Source organism: Penicillium solitum, assembly GCF_028829755.1.
Source record: "Penicillium solitum strain IBT 25940 chromosome Unknown utg000005l_segment0_segment0, whole genome shotgun sequence".
Classification (NCBI taxonomy): domain Eukaryota; kingdom Fungi; phylum Ascomycota; class Eurotiomycetes; order Eurotiales; family Aspergillaceae; genus Penicillium; species Penicillium solitum.
Genome location: NW_027072125.1, coordinates 3,809,291 through 3,830,720, shown reverse-complemented (window position 1 = coordinate 3,830,720; position 21,430 = coordinate 3,809,291). Strand labels below are relative to the sequence as shown.

The 21,430-nt window shown below is 48.2% G+C and overlaps 14 protein-coding genes across 14 annotated transcripts; 5 read left to right on the top strand and 9 right to left on the bottom strand.

Annotated features, from left to right (window-relative positions):
* Positions 1 to 8: 8 nt before the first annotated feature.
* N7455_009043 (pH-signaling protein PalC) lies at positions 9 to 1,696 on the bottom strand (the record flags this gene model as incomplete). The annotated part of the gene is made up of 2 exons (XM_040958724.1): positions 9 to 275; positions 347 to 1,696. 2 exons carry the CDS (start codon positions 1,694 to 1,696, stop codon positions 9 to 11), a joined length of 1,617 nt encoding a protein of 538 aa, XP_040810863.1.
* Positions 1,697 to 2,055: 359 nt separating this feature from the next.
* Positions 2,056 to 3,755, bottom strand: N7455_009042 (uncharacterized protein; the record flags this gene model as incomplete). The annotated part of the gene is made up of 5 exons (XM_040958805.1): positions 2,056 to 2,670; positions 2,721 to 2,801; positions 2,849 to 3,140; positions 3,193 to 3,303; positions 3,361 to 3,755. The coding sequence occupies 5 exons, from the start codon at positions 3,753 to 3,755 to the stop codon at positions 2,056 to 2,058; spliced, it is 1,494 nt and encodes a 497-aa protein (XP_040810768.1).
* Positions 3,756 to 5,321: 1,566 nt separating this feature from the next.
* Positions 5,322 to 5,723, top strand: N7455_009041 (uncharacterized protein; the record flags this gene model as incomplete). Its single annotated transcript, XM_040958733.1, has 1 exon — positions 5,322 to 5,723. One exon carries the CDS (start codon positions 5,322 to 5,324, stop codon positions 5,721 to 5,723), a length of 402 nt encoding a protein of 133 aa, XP_040810789.1.
* Positions 5,724 to 6,009: 286 nt separating this feature from the next.
* Positions 6,010 to 7,351, bottom strand: N7455_009040 (glycoside hydrolase family 16 protein; the record flags this gene model as incomplete). Its single annotated transcript, XM_040958744.1, has 2 exons — positions 6,010 to 6,927; positions 6,986 to 7,351. The coding sequence occupies 2 exons, from the start codon at positions 7,349 to 7,351 to the stop codon at positions 6,010 to 6,012; spliced, it is 1,284 nt and encodes a 427-aa protein (XP_040810824.1).
* Positions 7,352 to 8,780: 1,429 nt separating this feature from the next.
* N7455_009039 (glycoside hydrolase family 16 protein) lies at positions 8,781 to 9,958 on the top strand (the record flags this gene model as incomplete). Its single annotated transcript, XM_040958802.1, has 2 exons — positions 8,781 to 9,601; positions 9,661 to 9,958. 2 exons carry the CDS (start codon positions 8,781 to 8,783, stop codon positions 9,956 to 9,958), a joined length of 1,119 nt encoding a protein of 372 aa, XP_040810759.1.
* Positions 9,959 to 10,900: 942 nt separating this feature from the next.
* Positions 10,901 to 11,548, bottom strand: N7455_009038 (Bromodomain associated domain protein; the record flags this gene model as incomplete). The annotated part of the gene is made up of 1 exon (XM_040958819.1): positions 10,901 to 11,548. One exon carries the CDS (start codon positions 11,546 to 11,548, stop codon positions 10,901 to 10,903), a length of 648 nt encoding a protein of 215 aa, XP_040810857.1.
* A 181-nt stretch (positions 11,549 to 11,729) lies between these two features.
* On the bottom strand, positions 11,730 to 12,533 carry N7455_009037 (uncharacterized protein; the record flags this gene model as incomplete). Its single annotated transcript, XM_040958705.1, has 1 exon — positions 11,730 to 12,533. One exon carries the CDS (start codon positions 12,531 to 12,533, stop codon positions 11,730 to 11,732), a length of 804 nt encoding a protein of 267 aa, XP_040810848.1.
* A 354-nt stretch (positions 12,534 to 12,887) lies between these two features.
* On the top strand, positions 12,888 to 13,704 carry N7455_009036 (uncharacterized protein; the record flags this gene model as incomplete). The annotated part of the gene is made up of 3 exons (XM_065606069.1): positions 12,888 to 13,308; positions 13,346 to 13,388; positions 13,410 to 13,704. 3 exons carry the CDS (start codon positions 12,888 to 12,890, stop codon positions 13,702 to 13,704), a joined length of 759 nt encoding a protein of 252 aa, XP_065461018.1.
* A 159-nt stretch (positions 13,705 to 13,863) lies between these two features.
* On the top strand, positions 13,864 to 15,300 carry N7455_009035 (transcription initiation factor TFIID subunit 7 family protein; the record flags this gene model as incomplete). The annotated part of the gene is made up of 1 exon (XM_040958717.1): positions 13,864 to 15,300. The coding sequence occupies one exon, from the start codon at positions 13,864 to 13,866 to the stop codon at positions 15,298 to 15,300; it is 1,437 nt and encodes a 478-aa protein (XP_040810815.1).
* A 248-nt stretch (positions 15,301 to 15,548) lies between these two features.
* On the bottom strand, positions 15,549 to 16,163 carry N7455_009034 (uncharacterized protein; the record flags this gene model as incomplete). Its single annotated transcript, XM_040958779.1, has 1 exon — positions 15,549 to 16,163. The coding sequence occupies one exon, from the start codon at positions 16,161 to 16,163 to the stop codon at positions 15,549 to 15,551; it is 615 nt and encodes a 204-aa protein (XP_040810802.1).
* A 633-nt stretch (positions 16,164 to 16,796) lies between these two features.
* N7455_009033 (uncharacterized protein) lies at positions 16,797 to 18,134 on the top strand (the record flags this gene model as incomplete). The annotated part of the gene is made up of 4 exons (XM_065606068.1): positions 16,797 to 17,109; positions 17,178 to 17,591; positions 17,650 to 17,749; positions 17,812 to 18,134. Exons 1-4 carry the CDS (start codon positions 16,843 to 16,845, stop codon positions 18,132 to 18,134), a joined length of 1,104 nt encoding a protein of 367 aa, XP_065461017.1. The 5' UTR covers positions 16,797 to 16,842.
* Positions 18,135 to 18,214: 80 nt separating this feature from the next.
* On the bottom strand, positions 18,215 to 18,697 carry N7455_009032 (uncharacterized protein; the record flags this gene model as incomplete). The annotated part of the gene is made up of 1 exon (XM_040958794.1): positions 18,215 to 18,697. The coding sequence occupies one exon, from the start codon at positions 18,695 to 18,697 to the stop codon at positions 18,215 to 18,217; it is 483 nt and encodes a 160-aa protein (XP_040810825.1).
* Positions 18,698 to 18,874: 177 nt separating this feature from the next.
* Positions 18,875 to 20,195, bottom strand: N7455_009031 (zinc-dependent alcohol dehydrogenase; the record flags this gene model as incomplete). The annotated part of the gene is made up of 3 exons (XM_040958732.2): positions 19,910 to 20,195; positions 19,117 to 19,844; positions 18,875 to 19,059 (listed from the first exon to the last, which is right to left on the bottom strand). The coding sequence occupies exons 1-3, from the start codon at positions 20,053 to 20,055 to the stop codon at positions 18,875 to 18,877; spliced, it is 1,059 nt and encodes a 352-aa protein (XP_040810801.1). The 5' UTR covers positions 20,056 to 20,195.
* A 529-nt stretch (positions 20,196 to 20,724) lies between these two features.
* On the bottom strand, positions 20,725 to 21,006 carry N7455_009030 (Dimeric alpha-beta barrel; the record flags this gene model as incomplete). Its single annotated transcript, XM_065606067.1, has 1 exon — positions 20,725 to 21,006. The coding sequence occupies one exon, from the start codon at positions 21,004 to 21,006 to the stop codon at positions 20,725 to 20,727; it is 282 nt and encodes a 93-aa protein (XP_065461016.1).
* Between the last annotated feature and the right edge of the window lie 424 nt (positions 21,007 to 21,430).

Genomic DNA, 21,430 nt, shown 5'->3' with positions numbered 1-21,430 from the left:
GGTATCATTCAATAATAAACGCTCGAGGCTGTCGCACTTCGGTCCGGGAATGCACCCGGAGGTCCACGGCCATCAGGCTGTCCTGCCTCGTCTTCACTATCGTCATCACTTCCAAACATAACATCGTCTCTCTCATCTGGTGGGGCACGCATCCGCATGAGTTGATCCTCGTCTAAAGAAGGGGGTTGGTATGGTGCCGGGGGAGAGTGAATATCTCGACCAGAAGGTAGGTTAGAGAGCAATGGTGCAGAGGGTGGAATGGGCTGAGTGTTCATCTACATCGAGTTAGTAAGCCATGCATTGAGACCCGCCTAGATCATGGGGGACATAGAGAATCCAAGCTCACTGTGTCATTCATTTTCACCCATTTAGTCTCAAGCATCGCAAGGACTCTTCCCTCCTCGTTACGACCAGCATCATCCCCCGCATCCAATGGACCTTTTTCACTGCGGCTACCGCCAGCATCTTTAGTGACTCGACGATCTTCACGCCGCTCTGTCCATTCGCGCTTTAAACGGGACAGGCCGCCCTTTGCAGAACCTCCCGAGCCAGCAGCGTCTTCCTGTGAAGACCCTGCCCCACGTAGTCCGAGCGGGGTGCGTGCAGCTCGCAACCACGCAATACCCTCACCCACTTTGCCCGACAGCTCAGCATCTACACCAAAAAATCGGCAGGCGCGTGCCCGAGCAACGCGAGCCAAAACTCCTGTATAGCGGACTAAATCCTCATCCACACGGCCTGCACGACCAGAAGTAGATCCAACAGCACCTAGACCTGCAGCCGCTTGTTCGGCGTACTCTGCAGCACGAACACATAGTCTTGCGAATAGCAGAGCGCGTACTTTCGGAATCGACGGTGCATGGACCATCCACTCTTTATCATTCGGATTGCGCGACTGGATACACGCCGCAACATATGCATCATCTTTAAGAACGGCCAGTAACGTAGCCTCCGCCATGGCCAGAGATGACAGGGCTGACTGTGTAGCAGCCTCGAGATCCGGCACTGTTGACACAGTAGCTGCGGTGAAAGTCGGCGAGGACGCGAGCAGATTATGGACCGAGCTAGCTTGAAGTAGATACCGCGTTGCGGTCTGCACAGCAGCAGTACGGACCTCTGCAGACGGGGTAGACGATGCGTATAGCGCAGCGACGACCCCTGCGCGCGCCATCCTACTCAGTACATACCCCAGAGTTGTGAGCGTAAATGCCAATTCGAAGTGGATGCCCCGGCCGGAGACTCGTCCATTCCGCGTGCGGATACCGTTTCCGCTTGGGTTATTTCCACTAGACCCGAAATTCAATGCGCTTGGGGTTGATAACGTATATCTCCATGCCGACTCTATCTCCGCGCTGATCGTGATGTCGACTATTTCGCCGGTGCGGAGACTCGTCCCCCCTGACGTATAGCCATCTTGGAAGGCAGAAGGATATGCATCGGTTGAAACGGAGCGACCATTCAGTCCATTTGAGATTGCGAATAAAAAGGGGATGTACTCATTCAAGGCGGACAGAACTGTGGGTAGGTGGGCATCCTGGCGCGGGCCGCGGGGTAAACGCTTGTGGGCCTTCAGTGCGAGGCGGAGAGCATGGCGGGCTGTTGAGGCTGATTGGGGGAGGGATGGGTGAGTGGTAGAGAATATGAATGATTGAAATGAGAGAGGCGAGGTGGTTGGGAGGATAAATGCGTAGACCATGGTGAAGTGGTGAACTGGTGAGAGTTGGAGAAGGGCGGGAATCGGAGCTGATGTCACTGCCAAGACCTAAGGTTTTGGACAACAGATATATATCCAACATCTAACAAGACTACTAAAAAGATATGAAGATACGCTAAGGCTTAAGCAAGTATTCTTGTACGATATAATAATCACTTTGGCAGTTCTGATTTACACGCTTAGATGGAAACTTTGAAATTTTAAAAGAATAGATATACCAAGAAAACAAACGAGTCTAGTGTTTAAATCAACAATCCAACAAAACCAACGTAAAAGACAGATATATAGTAGAACGCAAGATATTCGCCACATTGCACTTAAAGAACAAAAGGCCTTCCTTATCAAGGGACTGCTTTTCCTCCTCCTGCTGCTCCTCCTGCTGCTGCTGCTCCTCCTCCTGCTGCCGCTTTTCCTCCTGCTGCCGGCACTGGATCCAGTGGAAGGTCCGGTAATGCGGAGGTCATTTGAACCGGACCTACGGTGGGCACATTCAGGAATCTTGGGTGTACGTCGCCAAAATAGGAATAGCTAGTGCCATCCGGAGCCGACGCTGAATACATCCTGTGTCGTGGCCACGGACCATTCAATCGAAGAATTGCTTTAGTGTTGGTGTCATCATGAATGAGGACTTGAACTGGATGCCACAAGATAGAGAGGAGGGAGTCGGCCACGCTATCGTACATGTTAACCTCAAATTGCCTGCAGATTAAGTTGATGACTCCTCCATTCGCGACTACTATGGACATGCTGCCTAACAGTGGTGGAAGAGGGGGGTCATTTCCTAGGGGGTCACGATTGTCAATTATGAGATTGTCCATATCACTTTTGTTTATCTGCATGGTAGAAGCCCCAGTATCATCCAAGAAGTTAAGGCTATTGGGCAGGGATGTTTGTACAGGGTTAAATGCACCGGAAGGCACAATAGTCGACTCTGGAAGTTGTATGGCGATGTCCATCTTGAAAGTATGTTAGATACAAAAACATCCCTCTTGGCACCTGAACTCACGTAAGCAGAAAATATCGCCGTTCCTGGATATGGCGTAGCTATCCATTCTGCCATTTGGTCTCCTGGACCTGGTCCTTGAAGCTATGCATGTTAGTTTCTGACCACCCCGAGTGTTGGAGGAGACATACCCCTTCTACCCAAAAGCCTGTGTGACCGGCATATTGGGCATTGATGATCTTAAATTCATCCCACCTGAATGGCCTCGGATGGCAGAGCTGTGCGCCTCTAGACCAGTAGGTAACAAGACCTGGATTCCATCTCAATTGGCCTGATCTGTACGCTGCCATGATGTTTGTCACATTGGCAACCAGTTCGTACTGGTCATTCTCGCTTTGGAGCCATGCCAAAGTCCCCTGGAGTGTTTGCAAACGCAGGACGACAGGCCAACTCAATCCAGCTGGCTCCAAGGCCATCATTGCACTAATCATTTATTTAAACCGTGTTACGCAAAAAGGATCCTGGAAATACTCACTCGCGACGTTTCTGCTCTCGCAATAACTCCCTCAACCTGTGGTGAAACGTCCGGGTGATGATATTATCACTGATCCGCTCACGGCACCTTGCAATCTGAGCATTCAAATCACTATATAGTATATATTAGTATCTACAAATGTGGGTATAGTGAGCGGGAATGACGTACTCAGGATCAAGATCGGGTTCTTTGTCATTCCAACCTTTTGGCGTATCCTGGATGAACATAATTGGATTCGCTGCCGGCTGTTGCCATCTTGTCTGCCGTATTGGCCGTGTCGGTGGTGGAATTTGGCCTTCATAGGATTTATTCAAATCCAATGCAAGTGCGGCCGGATCCACAGGTGTCGGTGTAATAACAGGGATGGGGACGGCGGCAGAAGGACCAGGAACAGGACCAGGTATAGACACGCCCATTCCGTCGACCATGGGCTGAGCCTTCTGTTTGCCCTTTTTCCGGGCCGAAGCACTGGCAGTGTCACTGGCCTTCCTCTTTTTTGCGGGAGAGGTGGGAGCATAGTGACCCGGTGGCTTTGTAGCAGCGGCTCGGCGAGGACGATTCATTTCGAAGAGCGAGATGATAGGAGCGATATGAAATGCAGAAGGCGTGGAAGCTCAGTGCAGCCTGAGATAATCGAGACATGTTTTCAGTTGGGCGAGGGAGATATTTGTACTTTGGGACTAAAAGTTACATACTACAATGCACAAACAAAGAAGACTAGATTGAAGAAAAGCCCCCCCCCTCCCCCCCCCAATTTCAAAAGCGCAATAATTCGAACATCAAAGAAATCCTTCGAGGGCACAGTTGAATTTACATGAAAGAAACTGTGAAATTCGGGTTCTCTGATCATTTAGTCGAACTAGAAAGTGTGTCTGTGTAGTTCATCTGAACAAAGAGCTCCAACTCGAAGCCAAAACCGCCCTGTTCAAAGTAAAAGAGGACTAAATTCCAACAGTTCCTTAAGCCATGGTGTGTCAAAGAGCTTGAGCTTCAGGATCTTTTTTTAGCTCCTCGCATTTCATATGAGAGAATCCCGTGGTTCACCTTGGCCTTCCTTTCAGTTCACTTTTGGAATTAAAGTGAGAGACCGGTTGATTTATTTGGCGATGTCGCTAGAGAAGCACTCTAGAAAGACACTCTAAAATACCATTTCAAAACACTATCTGAAAGGCATCTGAAAAGACCAAGCAAAACACGGTAGTATGTTCGTACATATAATGTCCATAATATCATCTCAGGCCAAATAGATGGATCGAATTATTGAAGTCCTAGAAAAGCTGTATAGGCAGCCGACGATTCTGATAATTCCCCATAGTACTCATCTCTTTGTCTTCAATTTGGATCAGCACCATGAGGGGAATGCTGGTTGATCCGTGCCTTGCAATCTGGAATAATATCCCAACTGACCCTGTACGGGCTTTGTGAGACTCAAGTTCATTCCCAACAGACTGAAATCTATTACTGGTCTCCAATGTACCATTAACGATAAACATGCATGATGTCTGAGATAAATCGCTAACTGTAGTCCGTTTCGGTTGGTTCCTTTTCACGTACTATTATTCCAAGTCGAAAAAGAACAAGAGATACATATATACAGTTTTCCATCACCACAAAAATAGACATACCGTCTGTCTGCCAAGTTCAATGCTACCATGCAATCAATGTTCGTACAAATTGAGTCGAAAATGGAGTGTAATCTTCATTCTGTAACTTAAATAGTTTGGTGTAAGCCTTTATTGAACTCCCCTGCTGTCCCGCCTCTCTTTCACTTAGAGGTTAGAGCTTCTGTCTCTCCAGTTTCGGGTATCTGCCATAGACAAAAAAAAGAGGCAATCTGGTTCATTGAGGATCGAAACCTCAGGCATATGAAAACAACAAAGGAAATTCCAAACCAAAGAACTTCAATCACTTTGACTGTCTCTTTCTAGCCAGGTAACATCTTTGAAAGCATACATAGTTAGGTAGTGATAAGTATTCCTTCTCGCACATCCTTCTTCACCTAATTCTGTATTTAGATTTCCTAAGTGATTTATCTCCTAATACTCACTTTAGTCTGGACCGACAACTAACCCCAGGAAACTGGATCCATTTACATTTACATTTACATTACTAACATCATATCCACAGCAATGTCCCAGATGCCCATGTTTGGACCGGCCCTTGAGGCAGAATACACAAAGATAGTCCAGATTGTGGAGACACAGATTGAAACGCTGACATACAAAGCATGGCGACGCCACGAAGTGATCGAGAAACTGGAAACCCTTTGTCGCGAGCTGGTATTCCAAGCAATCTGCGATGAACGCCAGCCTCGCAGCCATCTTCTTGGGTATGCCCAATTCCAACGTTTCTCCATGACACTCAGACTCTGTTTACCCGAGGCAATCCTCGTCCTCGAGAATGACTGGACTAGTTATGAGATAAGTACCCGGGCCTTCGACTGGGAGAGAGAGGATGTCATTGAATACACGGCGGCTTGTATTATCAAGGAAACACTAGACGCTGCACAGTCAACTGACTGGTACCTTTGATATGAGTTGTTCGGAGGATTGATTTCTATAGGATATATTATGAATTCACTGCTGAGTATTTCTGACACATCTGTATCAAACATAGTCGTATATACTGCCATGAATGATCTATTTCGTGTAATTTGCTGTTCCTCTGCAGTATTTTTAGTCTAGGTAGTAAGAAATTCAACGCTGTTATAGCGCCTTTTGAAATCCCAGTGGGGTTGAATTCAGAGATTCATAGAGAGACACGAGCAGATTCTGGTAACTGCAAACTATTCATGGATATGATATCCATATCGAAACACTAGACCCAGATATCCCTTGGACTAAATGCAAAGACAGCCCAAGTCAACATCTGGATAAACTTAAATCCTACGGCCAGTGTCAGAAGGGCGACATAAGCCGAACCCGAGGTAGAAGCCGAGTTGAAAGAACTCGTTGCCGAGCCACCTGTGGTCACGGAGCTCGCTGAAGTCGAATTGGAACCTAGCACAGTGCTTCGTGGCTCGGCGGACGAGGTCGTGAGGGGGGAGCTGGCGGAACTAGAAGAATTGGAGGTAGTGCCCGAAAATCCCGTGGATGAGAGTGAAGACGACAAATCCGTAGCAGTCGAGGTAGATATGGCAATGTCAACGGTGGTTGAACTTTCTGACTTGACTGAACTCGAAGTGACGAATGAGGCTGTAGTAGATAAAACCGTAGAAGAGGAAGTCAACGAAGCAGTATCGGTAGTGGTCGGAATAGCGGAACTGGTCGTGCTGGAAGTCTCACCCGAGGAAACGGCACCATTGATTTCAATGCTGCCCGAAGACCCAGATTTATCGGAATAGACATAGCTCTCCGCCGGAGTGTAGTTGACAATTTCAACCGACTTGACATACATCGTGAAGGGTGCGTTGGAGTAATCGGTCTCGCCACCAGCCCAGTCGATTGTGCCCTTGATTCTGCCCGGATCACCTCCTGCCCAGATACCAATTCTCACGCGCATCGGCGTCTGTGGGAAGCGAGTGCCATCTTTGGCATCAGCATAGTCGACTGTCCGGACAACAGTGCCATCGATCGCCCAGGACAGTTTCTCCTTTGACCAAATCCAAGTGTACTTATGGAACACTTCCTGTGGGCGTGTCACCGGCTGCCAGGCCCAGCGATCGTAATCCTCGCTGTTATCACCCTTGCCGTAGTAATTTGTCTGCAATTTGTCGGTGGAGCCACCCAGTGCTTCCTGTCTAATCATTAGCAGATTTGTTTCCCAGAGGGGCCCAGTGCAAGGTAGAGCTCACCCAGTCAATCTCGTCATTGGCGTCTGAGAGCATGTAAACCGCACTGACAATACCGGTGCCAGGAGAAGCCTTCATTTCAACGGATACCTCGCCGTAGAAGATGTAGTAGTCAGTTACAATTGTCGGGGCATCTCCTCGTTTGTGGATCGTGAATTCTGCACCATCAGGCCCAGTGACTACTGCTCCACCAAGTGATGTCCATTCATTCAAAGCCGAAGTCTGCATCAAGTCGTAGTTGATATGGCCCTTGGTGTTACCTTTGTTTGACGGGCAGGTTTTCTCGAAGGCATTGCAGTCGGGTGCTTGCTGAGCAAGAACAAGGGTGATTGCAGCAGCCAGGGCTGCAAAAAGGAGCTGGTACTGCATGGTGGATATGGATCAGTTGAACTGTGGAACGGACGTGGCTCGTTGACAAGAGAGACGAGACGGGGAGTGACAAATTGACGAGCAATAGGTAAACAAAACAGGCGGATGAGGGTTCGCGAGAGAAAGAGGAAAGAACAAGACAAGAGACTGTCCGATCAGAAGGACCAAGAGCCTGCTGTTTACATCTGCGAAAGCCTTCCGAACGTAGTAAGAGTTGATGCAAATGCTGGGCTCGTGCCTAAGGGCTCAGGTCTTCCTTCAGCATTTCTGTTTATTTTGGCAGGTTAAATATGTAGTTAGATGTAACTATTAAAACACAACATAGTAAGCAGAAAAAATCTCATTCGGCTTGTACGAGATTGTCTCTATCCAAACTCAACGGAGCCTCAATATAGAGCGAGTCCAACTACTTTGGCAAGGACATCACTTGCCTGCCATTTCCTGGAGCCAGTTCTAAAGCAAGTGAATACTTTCAATAGACATAACTGCAGATGGAACAGGGAAATGAAGTGCTTGTCAAAGTAGTTGGCCTCGATCTAAGTTGGTTCCCCATTGGTACTAGGACGGGCCTATATTGTGCAAATATTGTCAGAAAAAAATAGAATATAGATCCCTTTACCTTCATTCCAACAAAAAGAAATCGCACAAATCCGCCAAATATAAGCTTCCTCGGCAAAAGAGAAAGTCACGAATGAAAGAAGCCAAAGAGGCGAGCTGGTTTATTAAATACTCTCCAGGGCTGTTTCGTGGCTTTCGATATTAATCCACTGCGTCTTTTTCAATTTTTTTCCTTTTTCCACTTTTTAATTTCCTCAACTTCTCTTTATGGACAAGCATAGCCAATAATCGGATATTGTTCCTGATATGTTCCTGAGTGCGGATGTTGGCGGGCTTAAACAAAATAACGTGGCCAATCGGCATCGTGAGAAGGCCCAGGTAATTACGCTGCCAGTGGGCCTTTAACAGGCGACTAACTCAATGAGGCCGTTTAATTTGCGCTAAGGAGCTTACTAGTATATAGTGCAGAGTCAAGCTTCGAAAAAGCTTTCCTTTCGGACTCGGAGATAACGTTAGTCTCCATAACTTCAATCTCAACTGGATGAGTCGTCTGCGAGACTTTCCGACGCTAAGCTCGACTAAGTATGGGCAAGGTTCTAATTACAGCATTGGTCGATGCCTTTTGCTATCTCGCTTATTGACCTCCCTAATCTTGATTTTGCTAGTAGTCATGGCGATTTTACCAATTAAACTCACGTCCACGGACTCCCTCATCTCCTTTCGTGGATGAATTTCTTAGATGTTGATTTCTTCACATCCATCCCCTCCAGCTATCGTGACAATCCCGCTGCAGAAATTGCAATATAAAGCGGTATTGTGTGGGTACTAGAATCGGATTTAGCATACCGCGTCGATACAGAATTCCGACATCATGAGATCCTGGTTTTCGTTCTTGCTTCTGCCCCTGACTACCATTGTCGGGGTCGCCAATGCCACCGCCGAATACACTGGAACGGATTGCAACCCCCTCAAGAACACGACATGTAGTGCGGATCCAGCCCTCGGAACCGAGCACACATGGCTCTTCAACTCAACTCTCGACACTGACCTCTGGACCATGAAGACCGGAACTCTGGACTACACATCCTCAGGCGCCGACTTCTCCATGAAAACCGAAAACTCGTCAACTCTTCTCGTATCCAACTTCTACATTTTCTTCGGCGTGATGGAAGCACACGTCAAGATGGCGAAGGGAGCCGGCGTCATCAGCAGTGTTATCCTACAATCCGACGACCTGGACGAGATCGACTGGGAGTGGGTTGGATACAACACGAGCGGAGTGCAATCCGATTTCTTCGGCAAGGGAAATACCACCACGAGTGATCGGGGCGGATATCATTATGTTTCCAATGCAGATACCGAGTTCCACAACTACACCTCGTACTGGGACAAAGATCGTCTTGAATGGTGGATTGATGGCGACTTGGTGCGAACAGTGAACTACTCCGAGCCGTTGACTGTGTACGGCAAAAACTACCCGCAAACACCGTGTCAGGTCAAGATTAGCAATTGGCCGGTTGGAGTCAAGGGACAGTCGCAGGGCAATCTCGAGTGGGGTGGTGGTTTGGTTGACTGGTCCGATGTTCCGTTCACTATGAGTGTATCGAAGGTCCGCGTTCAAGATTTCCACACTGGAAAGGAGTACAAGTACAATGGAACCACGGGCACCCGTGAGAGTATTGAGGTGGTCAGGTGAGTTTTGTTTTTGAAGCCAAGATTCAATGATTTGGGGAACTAACTTCAATTCGCAGTGGAAACTCAACCGCTTTAACACAAATCAACAAGACACCAGCCAAGACACTATCCGAGAAATGGGATGATCTTGGTCAGGGGGCTCATATCGGTGTGTACTGCGGTGCCGCTGTTGCTGGGGCGCTTCTCATCGGTGCATTCTTATTCTATTGTTTGAAGCAACGCCGGAGCGGCCGTTTACAACAGGCCCTGAACGATGGGCAGTACAACGCAGAGCTCACGACGTTGGAGCAGTCGAAGTTGAGATGGAGGCAAAGTGAATTGCGTAGTAAAGGAAGCTACCAGCCAGTTCCTTAACCGGCTTCATTTGTGTACTATGTTTCGGTCATGTATAATTTGTTATTTCACTTCTTGTATATACTATGTTGAAGGTTATATATTGCAAATTCGTCTACAATTGTCAAGCATTTTTCTTCTGTCTGCCTAAATAGAAACCAGAGAAGACCGAGAAGATATCTGAAAACCAAAGACGTCAAGAGACGTACATATGTAGTTTTCTTAAATATGTACTAAAAAGGGTACGCAAAAGACTCAAAAAGCAACTACCAAAAGCACTACCGAAACGACTACTAAAATATAAGCCGCCAAATATTCTTGCAGATACTTAAAAGAGTTCGCTATTCGCCACTCGAATATTTGATATTTCTTGGGGCATCTTCTGCTACTAAGACACAACTAGGGAACGTGTAGATCATATGACGCGTTGCTCGTGAGCTCCTAGGATAGGTAGAGAAATGCCACATCAGAATTCCACGCAGAATAGGATATCCGCTGGAATACTCAGATGCAAAGAAAAATGAAAATACCATGTTAATCCCCGATTAAACGAATTCCGAGCAATTCGCACCTGCTAAACAGACTGAATCCGCTTGCAACTCCACACCGGGCTTTCATACCCATCCCATGAGATATCGTGGGTCATGTAGGTATAGCTCTGGTGGTTGAGTTATTCAGAAGGGTTGTCTCCCTTGAACAGTGAAGTGAGGGCGATGATCATGGTTCGAGTCAAGTCGGAACAATGTAGGCGACCACTGGTGAGGACTGGGTTCGACTGTCCTAGTAGATGGTGGTGGGCTGTTTGTTTTTCAAACAGGGCAGTGGAGATGAAAGATAATCCGAGTGGAAGGACAACCGAAAGGGTGACATGTCAGCTCAGGTCTGGGCACATTGGTGAAGAAGAGATTCAAGCTTTGCGACTCTTTCAAAAGCCAAGCAATTCATGAGGCCGTGTGGCGCCCTTCACGCCCCCATCGCTTCGTCATCAGAGAGATGACTCGGTGCGCTGCTTACACCTGAACTGTCACTATCCATTGCCTCCGGAGCCCGGGCACGAACCTGTGCACCCCAGTCTTGGATGCTAGGGGCACCACCCTCAATGACGACAGGGTGTTCCTCCGCATGTTTTCCCAGGACAGTCCCAGCGTATCGGGACTCCTCGCCCGTCTTGCTGTGTTTCTTCTTCAATGCGGTCAAGTAATCCTCCTTCTCAACGGCGTCAGGGTCCACCATGTCACCCTCGCTGGGCAAAAAACCGGCAACACGTCGAATTTCACGGTGGGCAGGGCCAGTGATCCAGCCGAGGAAAGCATCGAGACCACGCATATCTTCTTCTCCCTGCCATTCCTCTTCCCATTCACGTAATTGTGGTCGGATGGCTCCTGCATCTTGCAGAGCTTGGTAGATGTCTTCGAGATCCGGAACTGGGTCGTATGGGTGTGAATTTGCGGCATGCTCAGCTGCGGATGAGGCGAGAATTATCAGATACCGACCAGTCAGATCCTGAATAGATTCTAGGACTGAAGGGCGTGTCGAGTGGAAGCCTTGAGCACGGAGGATTTGGATGATCGGAGGGCGGAGGAGAGCGTTGTGCAGGTTTGGGCCCGACATTATGGCAGAGAAGCAAGGAGAGGCAAAAGAAAAAGAAAAAGAAAAAAAGAAGGAAAAAAAAAGCACACGATTTTGTTAATGGGATGAAAGCAGTGGCGATTAATATGTAAGTGAGGAAGTGTGAAATGAGCGGGATGTTTTGAAGAGAGCGGGATCCAAGGCGGAGGCGGACAAGCTCTTATCAAGATTGGTCCTCTCTGTCCTGTTGATGCCAGACTCGGTGTGCGAGACTCTCAATGTTCTGATGGGTGATGACAAAGTCGGTGTCATTTGGCCCTTTTGGCCTTAGGTGGATATCTTCAAAGGAGAGTCGCATGCTCCCCTGGATCTTTTCACAGTTTGGCGCGGGGTTCCTGGAGATCTCGAGTTTCTGAACGGGGAATGGAGCGCGGGCGCCCATCCTCCATTGTTCAATTGATATCTTTCCGCGTTTATGTATCTTGACTGTAAGCATGATATTCACCTGTCCATCACATTCGTTCAACCAGAACTGCACGTCCCTAATCATCTTCGCCGGGGGCTCTGTGTATGCGACCTCGACTGCGATAGTCGGCCATTTCCTGTCGAGCCCTGAATGTTCCGGCCTCCATGAACAATCGGCTTTCTTCTTCTTTTTTGAATTGCCTCGAAATATGATTGTTCCTGTGCCTTCAAGCGGATAGTTTGAATTGTACGGCCCTCTCCATGCGAGGAATATCTCCGTGAACGCACTGATTGCTACTCCATGAGGTGGGGACTCCATGATCTTGACGAGAAGCTCGTTAATGGAAGGGTCATAACACTCCCAAGATTTTCCGAGGGATCTTGATGGAGAATTCTCCAAACAATCGAGGAAGGAACGCTCATCAATAGTAAAAATAATATATGGGTTATGACCTTCGCATTGCTCATCTTCCTCCCCTGGCCCCTCCACAATCTGGAGCAAATGTTGGATTCCCTTAAACTCATATTTTGGTGTCGTAGAAGGAAGAACGTCTGCATACATGATGCCGATAAAACAAGTTAGACTAGTGTATGCTATACGTGGACACATAGAAAAAGGTAGGCTTCTATTCGAGGCAAAAAATGACAGAATAACAGCGTCATTTAGCACGTATGTATCTACTGTTGTACTCCGTATATTTTGCTTATTTCCTCCCAGGTGCACAACCTAACCTTGGAACAATTATGAGGCATTACCTACCTATGTACATACATCCATGGATATGTAGTTAGGTACCTAGGTACATGATGATCTTATTTGGTCATATTTTTGCCGTACATTTTTCCAATATAGGTGTACTCCGTATAGCCCTTCTCTCTTACACTACAATTTCATCTCTCTTGATTTATCGGCATCATGTATGAAGACGTTCTTCCTTCGAATACCCCAAAACACGAGTTCAGGGGAGTCCAGGATTGTCTCCAGATTTTAGAGCGTCAAAGGGAGCAATATGAGGGGTACATGGGTATAATAAACCCGTATATTATCTTTATTATTGATGATCGTTCTTTCCTCGAGTATTTTAAGAATGGAGACGAAAGGCGACTCAGAAAATCATGGAAGTTGTATGAACGTTCAACCAATCACCTAGTTATCGAAAGGCCGACAAGTACCGTTCACGAGGCAGCCAAAGGAGCGTTTGAGGCCCTGTTTGCGCTTTGGGCAGCGAGGGACTTGAATCACCCCCTGATTGCTACCGGTAATGCAAGTTTCCAAGGGACCTCGAACACAGAGAAAGCCGCGGATTCAGGGTGGCGCCCGGGATATTCTACAGGTGGTAGAGAAACGGACTGGCCGACTATAGCCGTCGCAAGTTGTGTGGACCGAGAGAAGAATACAGGTGGAAGAGGATGTGAAGTTCTGGTTGACTCAATCCAGTGGTCATGTTAACGTTGCGGTTACAGTGACCGTTCACAACTGGGGCAGAATATCTGTTGAAGAATGGGCGTCCAGAGGGCCAAATCAACATCCTCTTCCTTGCCAGAGAATCGAAATTGTACCTAACCCAGCGCCGAATTGTTCGAGAGTGTCAGGGAGCTTCCAAATACCCTATGAAAAAATACACGCCCAGCAAAGGCCAGGCAACGCATCAGATTTTGTGCTGAGCCCTCAGGAGATGGAATTCCTTGCATACAGATTGTGGGATACCCTGTTCAAGGGCCATCATCCCTAAGAAGGTCGGAAGAAACCTTTCCGCTCTCCGACCCGTTGCCATCCACACCTCCACACCTCACTTCCTCCACCTACATATCCCGACACACCCTCTTTTCGCCTCTCAGTCTTCATTCACTCATTACCTCTTACATGGGCAGATGACTCTCATATTGTCATAATGCCATTAAAAATCAAATTTTCAAGGAGACCAGACCCCCCACCAGCAGAAGAACCAACACCAACACCCGTACCTCCACCCGCGCCTGTACCTGCGCCCCCAGTGGCCGAAACTCCTCAACCGCCGCGCAAGATCACACTTAAGATCGCACGAAAATCACAACCCGAGCCGAGTGAAGAGAAACCAAAGAAGAAGAAATCAACAAAGAAGCGACCGGCCGAAAGTGTCGCGCTGCCTGAGCTCGAGCCAGAGCCCGAACCCGAGACGAGCCTACAAGCCCCCAAGAGAATAAAGCTCCTCCCATCCAAGAAACCCGCCTTACAGTCAATCCGCATCAAAAACAAGGGAATCGTTCCCAACCGGCCGGTGGGCGTTGGATATGACTCCGAAGCCTCGGACACCGAAAATGATCCCGCGATCGAAGAACAATTCATCCTACGAATGCTCCCAGGAGAAGACTGCGACATTGTGAGGAAATCCATCACCGACAGGACATTCAAGACCGGTGAGGTCGGTCTCAAACCCCTCACGCGTGAGGGCCGACGCTCCATCTTGAATGTTCGGGGTCACCAATATGCGGCAGCCCTAGTGGATCTACCCTGCATCATCGAGGGCATGAAGAGTTGGGACCGACGAGGCTGGTACAAGTCAGCAGACATCTGCCAAATGCTCTTGGTGCTGGGACGCGTCAACAGTGACCAAGAAGCTTTGGAATACCCACTTCCCCCGGGCGTTGACTCCCCCGATGAAAAGACACTTCAATACGCACACGGTGTCGCACCACCCCTCCGTTGGGTTCGCAAGCGCCGATTCCGCGACCGTGTTAGCACACGCACAATTGAACAGGTTGAAAAGGCTGTGGAAGAACTCATGGCCCAAGACGAAACTTCGATTTTCCCTCCCAAGTTTGAGTTGGTGGATAGTACATCCCTGAATCGCGTCGAGGGCTTGGTGCAATCGGGAGAATATGAGGATGAATACGATGATGAGCAGGATGCATATGGCGAAGCGGAAGAAGAGATGATGGATGACTTCGAGGATGCCCTTGCTGCTGAGATGGAAGCCGCATTGGCTGCCGGTGATGATGAAGCACCAGGGCCAGGACCGGAGCAAGTGGATACTCCATCCATGCAGCCTTTCACGCCAGCTGGAGGACCGACCGAACGCGGCGACACCTCTGCCGATGAGAGCAACATATCCGACGAGGACGAGGAAGATGAGCTGGATGACGATCAAATTGAGCAGCAACAACAACTCCAGCAACAGCGGGAGGAAGTCGCCGAGCTGGAGGCTCTGATTCGCACAGAAACCGCACAGTGGGAGAAGGTGCAAAATCACATTCTGCGCAACAAGATGGGCCGACGTATCCAGGAACTGAAGAAGGACCTGCAACTGAAGAAGGTCTCTATGGGCATGCCAGCCGGGGACGATATCTGATCTCCCATCCTCTTCGCATCCTATGTTCTATGTTGGGATTTTTCGGCGTTACCGTTTCAATAATCATACCCAGTTTGTTTGACCGAGAGCGAGTCCGGTTTCCATGTTGATACAAGCAGCGCTTAGCTAGCTCGAAATCCTTAATGAATGTTACGTGCAAATATCCTCACTACGTTAGTTAGAACAGGCTCCTTTCAGTGCCATTCCAACATTCAAATCCAAATATACCGCCGAGACACTTTCATTACCTATTTACCTACCACGGGATCACCAGCAGCCTGTTTAACCGCCCCCTTCACATCCAACTTCTCATCCTGCTCCAACTTATGTCGTCTAGCAGTCTCCCTCTCAGCAATCTCCCCCTCCGGCTTCGCCGGACTCCTCCCCACCCTATCACCAAGAATCCGATCATGCTCAACCTTCTTCGCCCCCAGATTCGCCGCCAGATCATCCGCTTCCCCAAACCCAGGATGACCAGGCCCACCCGCACTCCCAACCGGACCAGCATGCGCACCAGCCTGCGCACGCTGCATACCCATCCCCTTACGCTGAACAGTATCCGCAATATACCCCTCAGCGGGCTGCTGTTCTACACCGTATTCTAGATCGACGTCGGGTGCATTGTGCAGTTCCTGTTCGTGTTGTTGATGTTGTGCGCTCAGACGAGCGCGTTCCTCATCGCTGGATGGTCTTGACTCCGCTGTCCGTTTAATTGCCCCGATTGTGTCGCCGTGGTGTCGAACCGACTCGGTCGTTGCTCGTTGCTCTTGTGGGGTGTGTGTGACGGGATTCGAGGATTGGGCGTAGGCGGCTTGTTTGGGGGGTTGGGAAGGTTGGTCTTTGGTTTGTGAGCGAGTTTGCATGGTGATGCGATGTGATGAAATAGATTTTATATTGCAAGACTTGGACTATAATGGGGAAATATGTTCAAAGGATGGTTTTGGCAACTCCAACGGCTGAAGAAAGTGACAGTTATTCTATCCACTTGTGACGTCAGGGTTCTTGGCCAATGAGAACAGAGTGGAAGTACAACAATGCCAATGTCCTCCGGGTGTTTACTTTTAAGGTGTACAATGTTGACCTTTTAGGTAGAATCTATGGAAGATCCTCTATGTGCATGACGAAATACTCTTTACTTCGTATTAAGTCTCCAAATGCGACCCATGAAGGCTACCAAGTCCACTTTCCAAGTGAACGACGAACGCCTCGTTCCGCACAGATCGTCGCATTGACCCAAACCACCGGGTCTCCAAAACGGCTCCTGAGGTCAACAGCAATGTTCCCATCCCGTCTATCCCCGCTCTAGTGGCACCACATCCTTTTCAATGTAGACTAACTCCCAGTCCACCAACTAATCAAACCGACCAACGGGGCCCGGGAGTATGTCACCCAATCCACCCAACGCCCCCTAACCCAGTTCAACGTCCGAGGGTGAATTAGGGGAACTTTATTCGACTCCACAGTCTCACTCGCTTACTCGTGATGGTTCTTCTCCCTATTTTTTACACGGGGTGAATATACACACCCATCGATATATCCTCCATGGCTACACAATCCTACTATCTGCCTCGTGGCTCGCGCATCCTGGTGACCGGCGCCAATGGCTTCATTGGGAGTAATGTTGTCCACAGTTTGCTTGAACTAGGGTTCCGGGTGCGCGGAACTGTCCGCTCGGCCAAACCATGGCTCGATGAGATGTTCCGGGATAAGTTCGGGCGGGACTCGTATGAGTCGGTTGTTTTGGTTAACTTTGAGGATGTGGATACCCTGGCTGGGGTTATGGATGGTGTATCTGGGGTGGCGCATGTGGTATGTGATTGCTAGTGGAAATGGGATGAGAGGATTAGAATGTGTGCTAACGAAACTGGGATGTATAGGCATCAGATGTCACTTTCGGCTCGAATCCAGAAGAGGTTGTGCCGTGGGTATTGAGAGCTACTCACAATTTGCTCGAGGCTGCATCGAGACATCCTGATATCCGTCGGGTTGTCATGACGTCTTCTGCGGTCGCGGCGTTGTTTCCAGAGGCGAATAAAGAGGGTGTTGTCGTTCGAGAGGGTGAGAGATCAGTTCCTAGAGAAGGGAAGAGAAGCATGCCTTGGCTGACACTGTACTTAGATACCTGGAATGACGAAGCTATCAAACAAGCATATAATCCAGATGCTCCAGAGAATCTGAAGGGTATGTTCGTCTATGCTGCCTCCAAGACCGAGGGCGAGAAAGCAGCCTGGAAATGGATGGAGAAGAACAAGCCAGGCTTCCAATTCAATACCGTGTTGCCTGATTTTACCGTGAGTTCTATAGTCCGATGGCCTGCCATTCAAAACATACGATATTGACTTGGAATAGCTCGGGAGAATCCTACACGAAGAAATCTCCGGCTCGACATCGGGCTGGGTCTCCGGCCTACCAAAGGGAGATAGACGTATTTTCGAGTCATTTGTGCCGCGTGAGTGCACATCGACTGGTAATAGATTGGTGGTTGATCATAACACTGACATACAAAAACAGAATACTTCTGCGATGTTATCGACATTGCCCGTCTCCACGTAGCGGGCCTCCTCGACCCAAAGACGGTCTCTCGGCGACTCTTCGGATTTGCTGCTCCAGTGAACCTCACTGATATGATCTCAGTCGTTCGAAAGCTACGACCTAATAATACTCTGATTCCTGAACCTCCTGCTAACGATGGACATGATCTGAGTGAAGTTATCCCTGCCAAGGAAGCGGAAAAGGTTTTGCGGGAATTCTGTGGACGGGAAGGGTGGACTTCGTTGGAGGAGAGCATTGCACAGGGACTTGAGGTATCTCGGAAGAGGTTGTCTTCGTTGTAGTTCCATATTCCATCCGACTTCATTAATCTCGCAAGTACATATGCATGAACAAGAAATAGCGCAAAGGAGGTGACATTCTCTCATTCAGCAATTTCAAAGTCGTTCCCGCGAACTGCCTTCCTGGTGGATTTCTTAACCGTAGGTATTGAACCTTTGTCTTGAGTCTTTTTTAATGTCTTTTTTGGACTCTTTTCTTGGGTCTTTTTTTGGGCACATTGAACGCGTGCAACACGGCACACTGTTGATGTCGAGAGTCCCCCGTCGACACTGGCAGCAATAGCAGCCCAGCTAGGTCGATCATCTTTACTTGCCAAGCGCGCAATGTAACGTGTGGTCTGGTCACTCATCTTAGAGGGACGGCCTGGTCTGGGCTTTGAAGCCATATCTTTGCGTTCTTGAAAACGTGTTTTCGTGCGGTAAACAGTGGATCGCGCGATGCGTAGATCTTTGGCTATTATGATGGCTGAATCACCATTTTCAAGGGCTTTGATGATTGCTGCACGTGTTGTTTCTGATAACTCGGTGCTTGGAGCGGGCTTTTTGGATTTTGTTGATTGAGCCATGGCTAGGGGAGTATTGTTGATGGTTGGGAAGAGTTAGGTTGTGGCTTGGAATTTGCTGTATTCTAGTTATGAGAATTAATTCGCCTCGAAAATAATTCACCCTCTATATTCGTACGACCATTTCATCACATTCTGAGCAATAGCATTTGGTTAAAATTGTAGTATGGGAGTGTCAAATTACTGTGGTAATATGACCACTGCTCTTCCTGTAATACCATCCTCCCTCAGTTTCTCGATCAACGTCGGCACAGCCGAGAAATCAAAAACTTCAATCGATGGCGATATCGTACCAACAGCTGCCGCTTGCAGTAGGTCGGCTAACTGAGCTTCAGTGCCCACAGACGACCCTATAAAGGTGAGACCTATCGTTCCAAGGGTTAGTATATGATTTTGCCCACAAGACCACATCCTCATCTTACCTCTCGCTGTGCAAAGCGTAGCCGAAAGCGGAATATCCAAGTCATTCGGCGGCAAGCCAACATTCACCACAAAACCCATATTCCTCACCAGGTTAGGTGCCATCTTCAACGCTTCCTTCGTACCCGGCACAACGATTGTCGCATGCGCACCCTCTCCAGTAAACTCACGCACTCGAGCAATAACATCCTCAGTCTTATAATCAAAGAAAACCTCCGCCCCAGACTCCAAACTCAACGCTCTCTTATCATCCCCACTATCAACAGCAATAACGCGCAAACCTTTCATCCTCGACGCAATCTGCACACCGATATGACCCAGCCCGCCACCAGACCCCGAAATAACAACAAAATCTCCAGCCTGCAGCTCATTATCAAGTTTCGACAAAGCACCAACCATCGTAAGTCCCGCACATAGCAATGGCGCCGCAACTTCATCAGTAACACCCTCAGGGATGAGTGTCAGGAACCGCGCATCTGCAATAACATATTGCTGCAATGTTCCAGGCACATGGCGACTTGTATTGAGCTGCTGCGCACAATTGTGCGGGAATCCTCGTTTGCAGACTGAGCATTCGTTGCATGCGCTGTAGAGCCATTTGACGCCGACGCGCTCGCCAAGAAGGGATTCCGAGACTTCGGGTCCGGCTTTCACTACGGTTCCGACTCCTTCGTGGCCGATGATGGAGTTGTATGCGCCCCATGCTAATACGGCACGGAGTTCTGAGCGGCTTTTTGGTACGTATTGGGTTAGCTTTTGGAGGGGTTGAATTCATTTCCAAAAGTAAGTGCTTACCATAGACCAGTGCAGGTTAATTTGATGAGAACTTCCTTTTGTCCGGGATTTGCGACAGGTATGTCATTGTGAAGAATGATGGTTGCATTTTCTCCGGGGTTTTGCACCACGGCAGCTTGTTGTAGAGTTGGTGTGGGATTTGCCATTGATGCGAGTGGTCTCGGATGACGTTGTTTAGTGTTAAGGAGCGTTAGATCCGATGTGGTCAATATTCCCAGTGGTTCATTACACTTGCAGTCCGCTTTTCTCTTTTTCTATAGAAAGCAGCGATGTTTAAGCCTGGTTTGTAATGCATTTTGTTCGAGTAGAGAATGGTGTTCGGGTTGCCGAGGTAATTGGTTCTCTTCGGTCAGGATATCGGCAAGTAGGTGGCGACTACTTTGTGATATTATTCCCATTCCTGGTGGCACTTTGACAGCCTATGATTACCTATCTTTTTAGTTATAGTTAAAAGAACTAAAAAATTGAAACTAAAAATAGATATAAATAGAACATCCAAAAAAGACATTGAAGTGTTAACTCACATATAGCGCCACCAATATCATTGAGCCAGATAAATAGGATCATTCAAGTCTTACGTCGTTAAGGTCGCATATACGGCTGATTACTCTAGTACTCGTTCAGTGCAGGGCATGTATAACAACCACCATAAGTGATCAATTCAGAGCATCCTGCACTATTGGCTATAGATACCTAACCTTTACTCACGGATCTATGTCCAATCACTTCGGCAAGTTTACAGGCTCTCCGTTCAGCACGTACCCAGTATAGTAACCTTGCGAAACTAAAGCCTTCGAAACCTGAACCCAGTCTTCCTAGTCCTTGGCGGCTATCAACCACTCTAGATCCGCCATAATTCTCTCGGTTGTTTCCACATCAAGAAGTGCGTACTTGATCAAACAGTCGAAGTCAGTGAAATCCCAGCTCAGTCGAAGCTGACCGAGTTTAAACAAATACCCCAAGAACACATTTGTCTCACCGTATCTCATACTACACGTAAGCAGCGACCGGGCGAGGTCGATAAAGTCGACTACTTCTTCTTCCCCCTCCCCAGTTTTCCTCTCTTCTCTTCCAATATGCTCTCGTAAAACATGCATGTTTTAATAATAAATACTATGGCCCGAGCAGCGAGGACATTCAGTGAATCAAAAGAGGCTCGTACGGGCTAAAGTCGAACTTCAATATGCAGACTCTCAAAGCGATGATATAATCATTGACAATGACAATGTGCAAAAGGCGTTCGATGAGCTTAAGAAGTCTCTTGTGACATTATTCGTTTATTGAAAGTTTTAAATTGTATATATTTTTGTAATCTATACCAGCTCATTTATATATATATTTTGTCAACCCTTAGTGCAGTATGCCAGTTGGCAGCCACCTCCCAAGGAAACTTGAACACCAATACATTGTCTCCGATAGCTCTTGAAAGGGAAAATCTTCCGAGATACTAAATACCACGAGCAATCCTTTGGCTTCCTCCGGAACCAATCTGAATGGCTTCGATCGTCACGTGATGACATC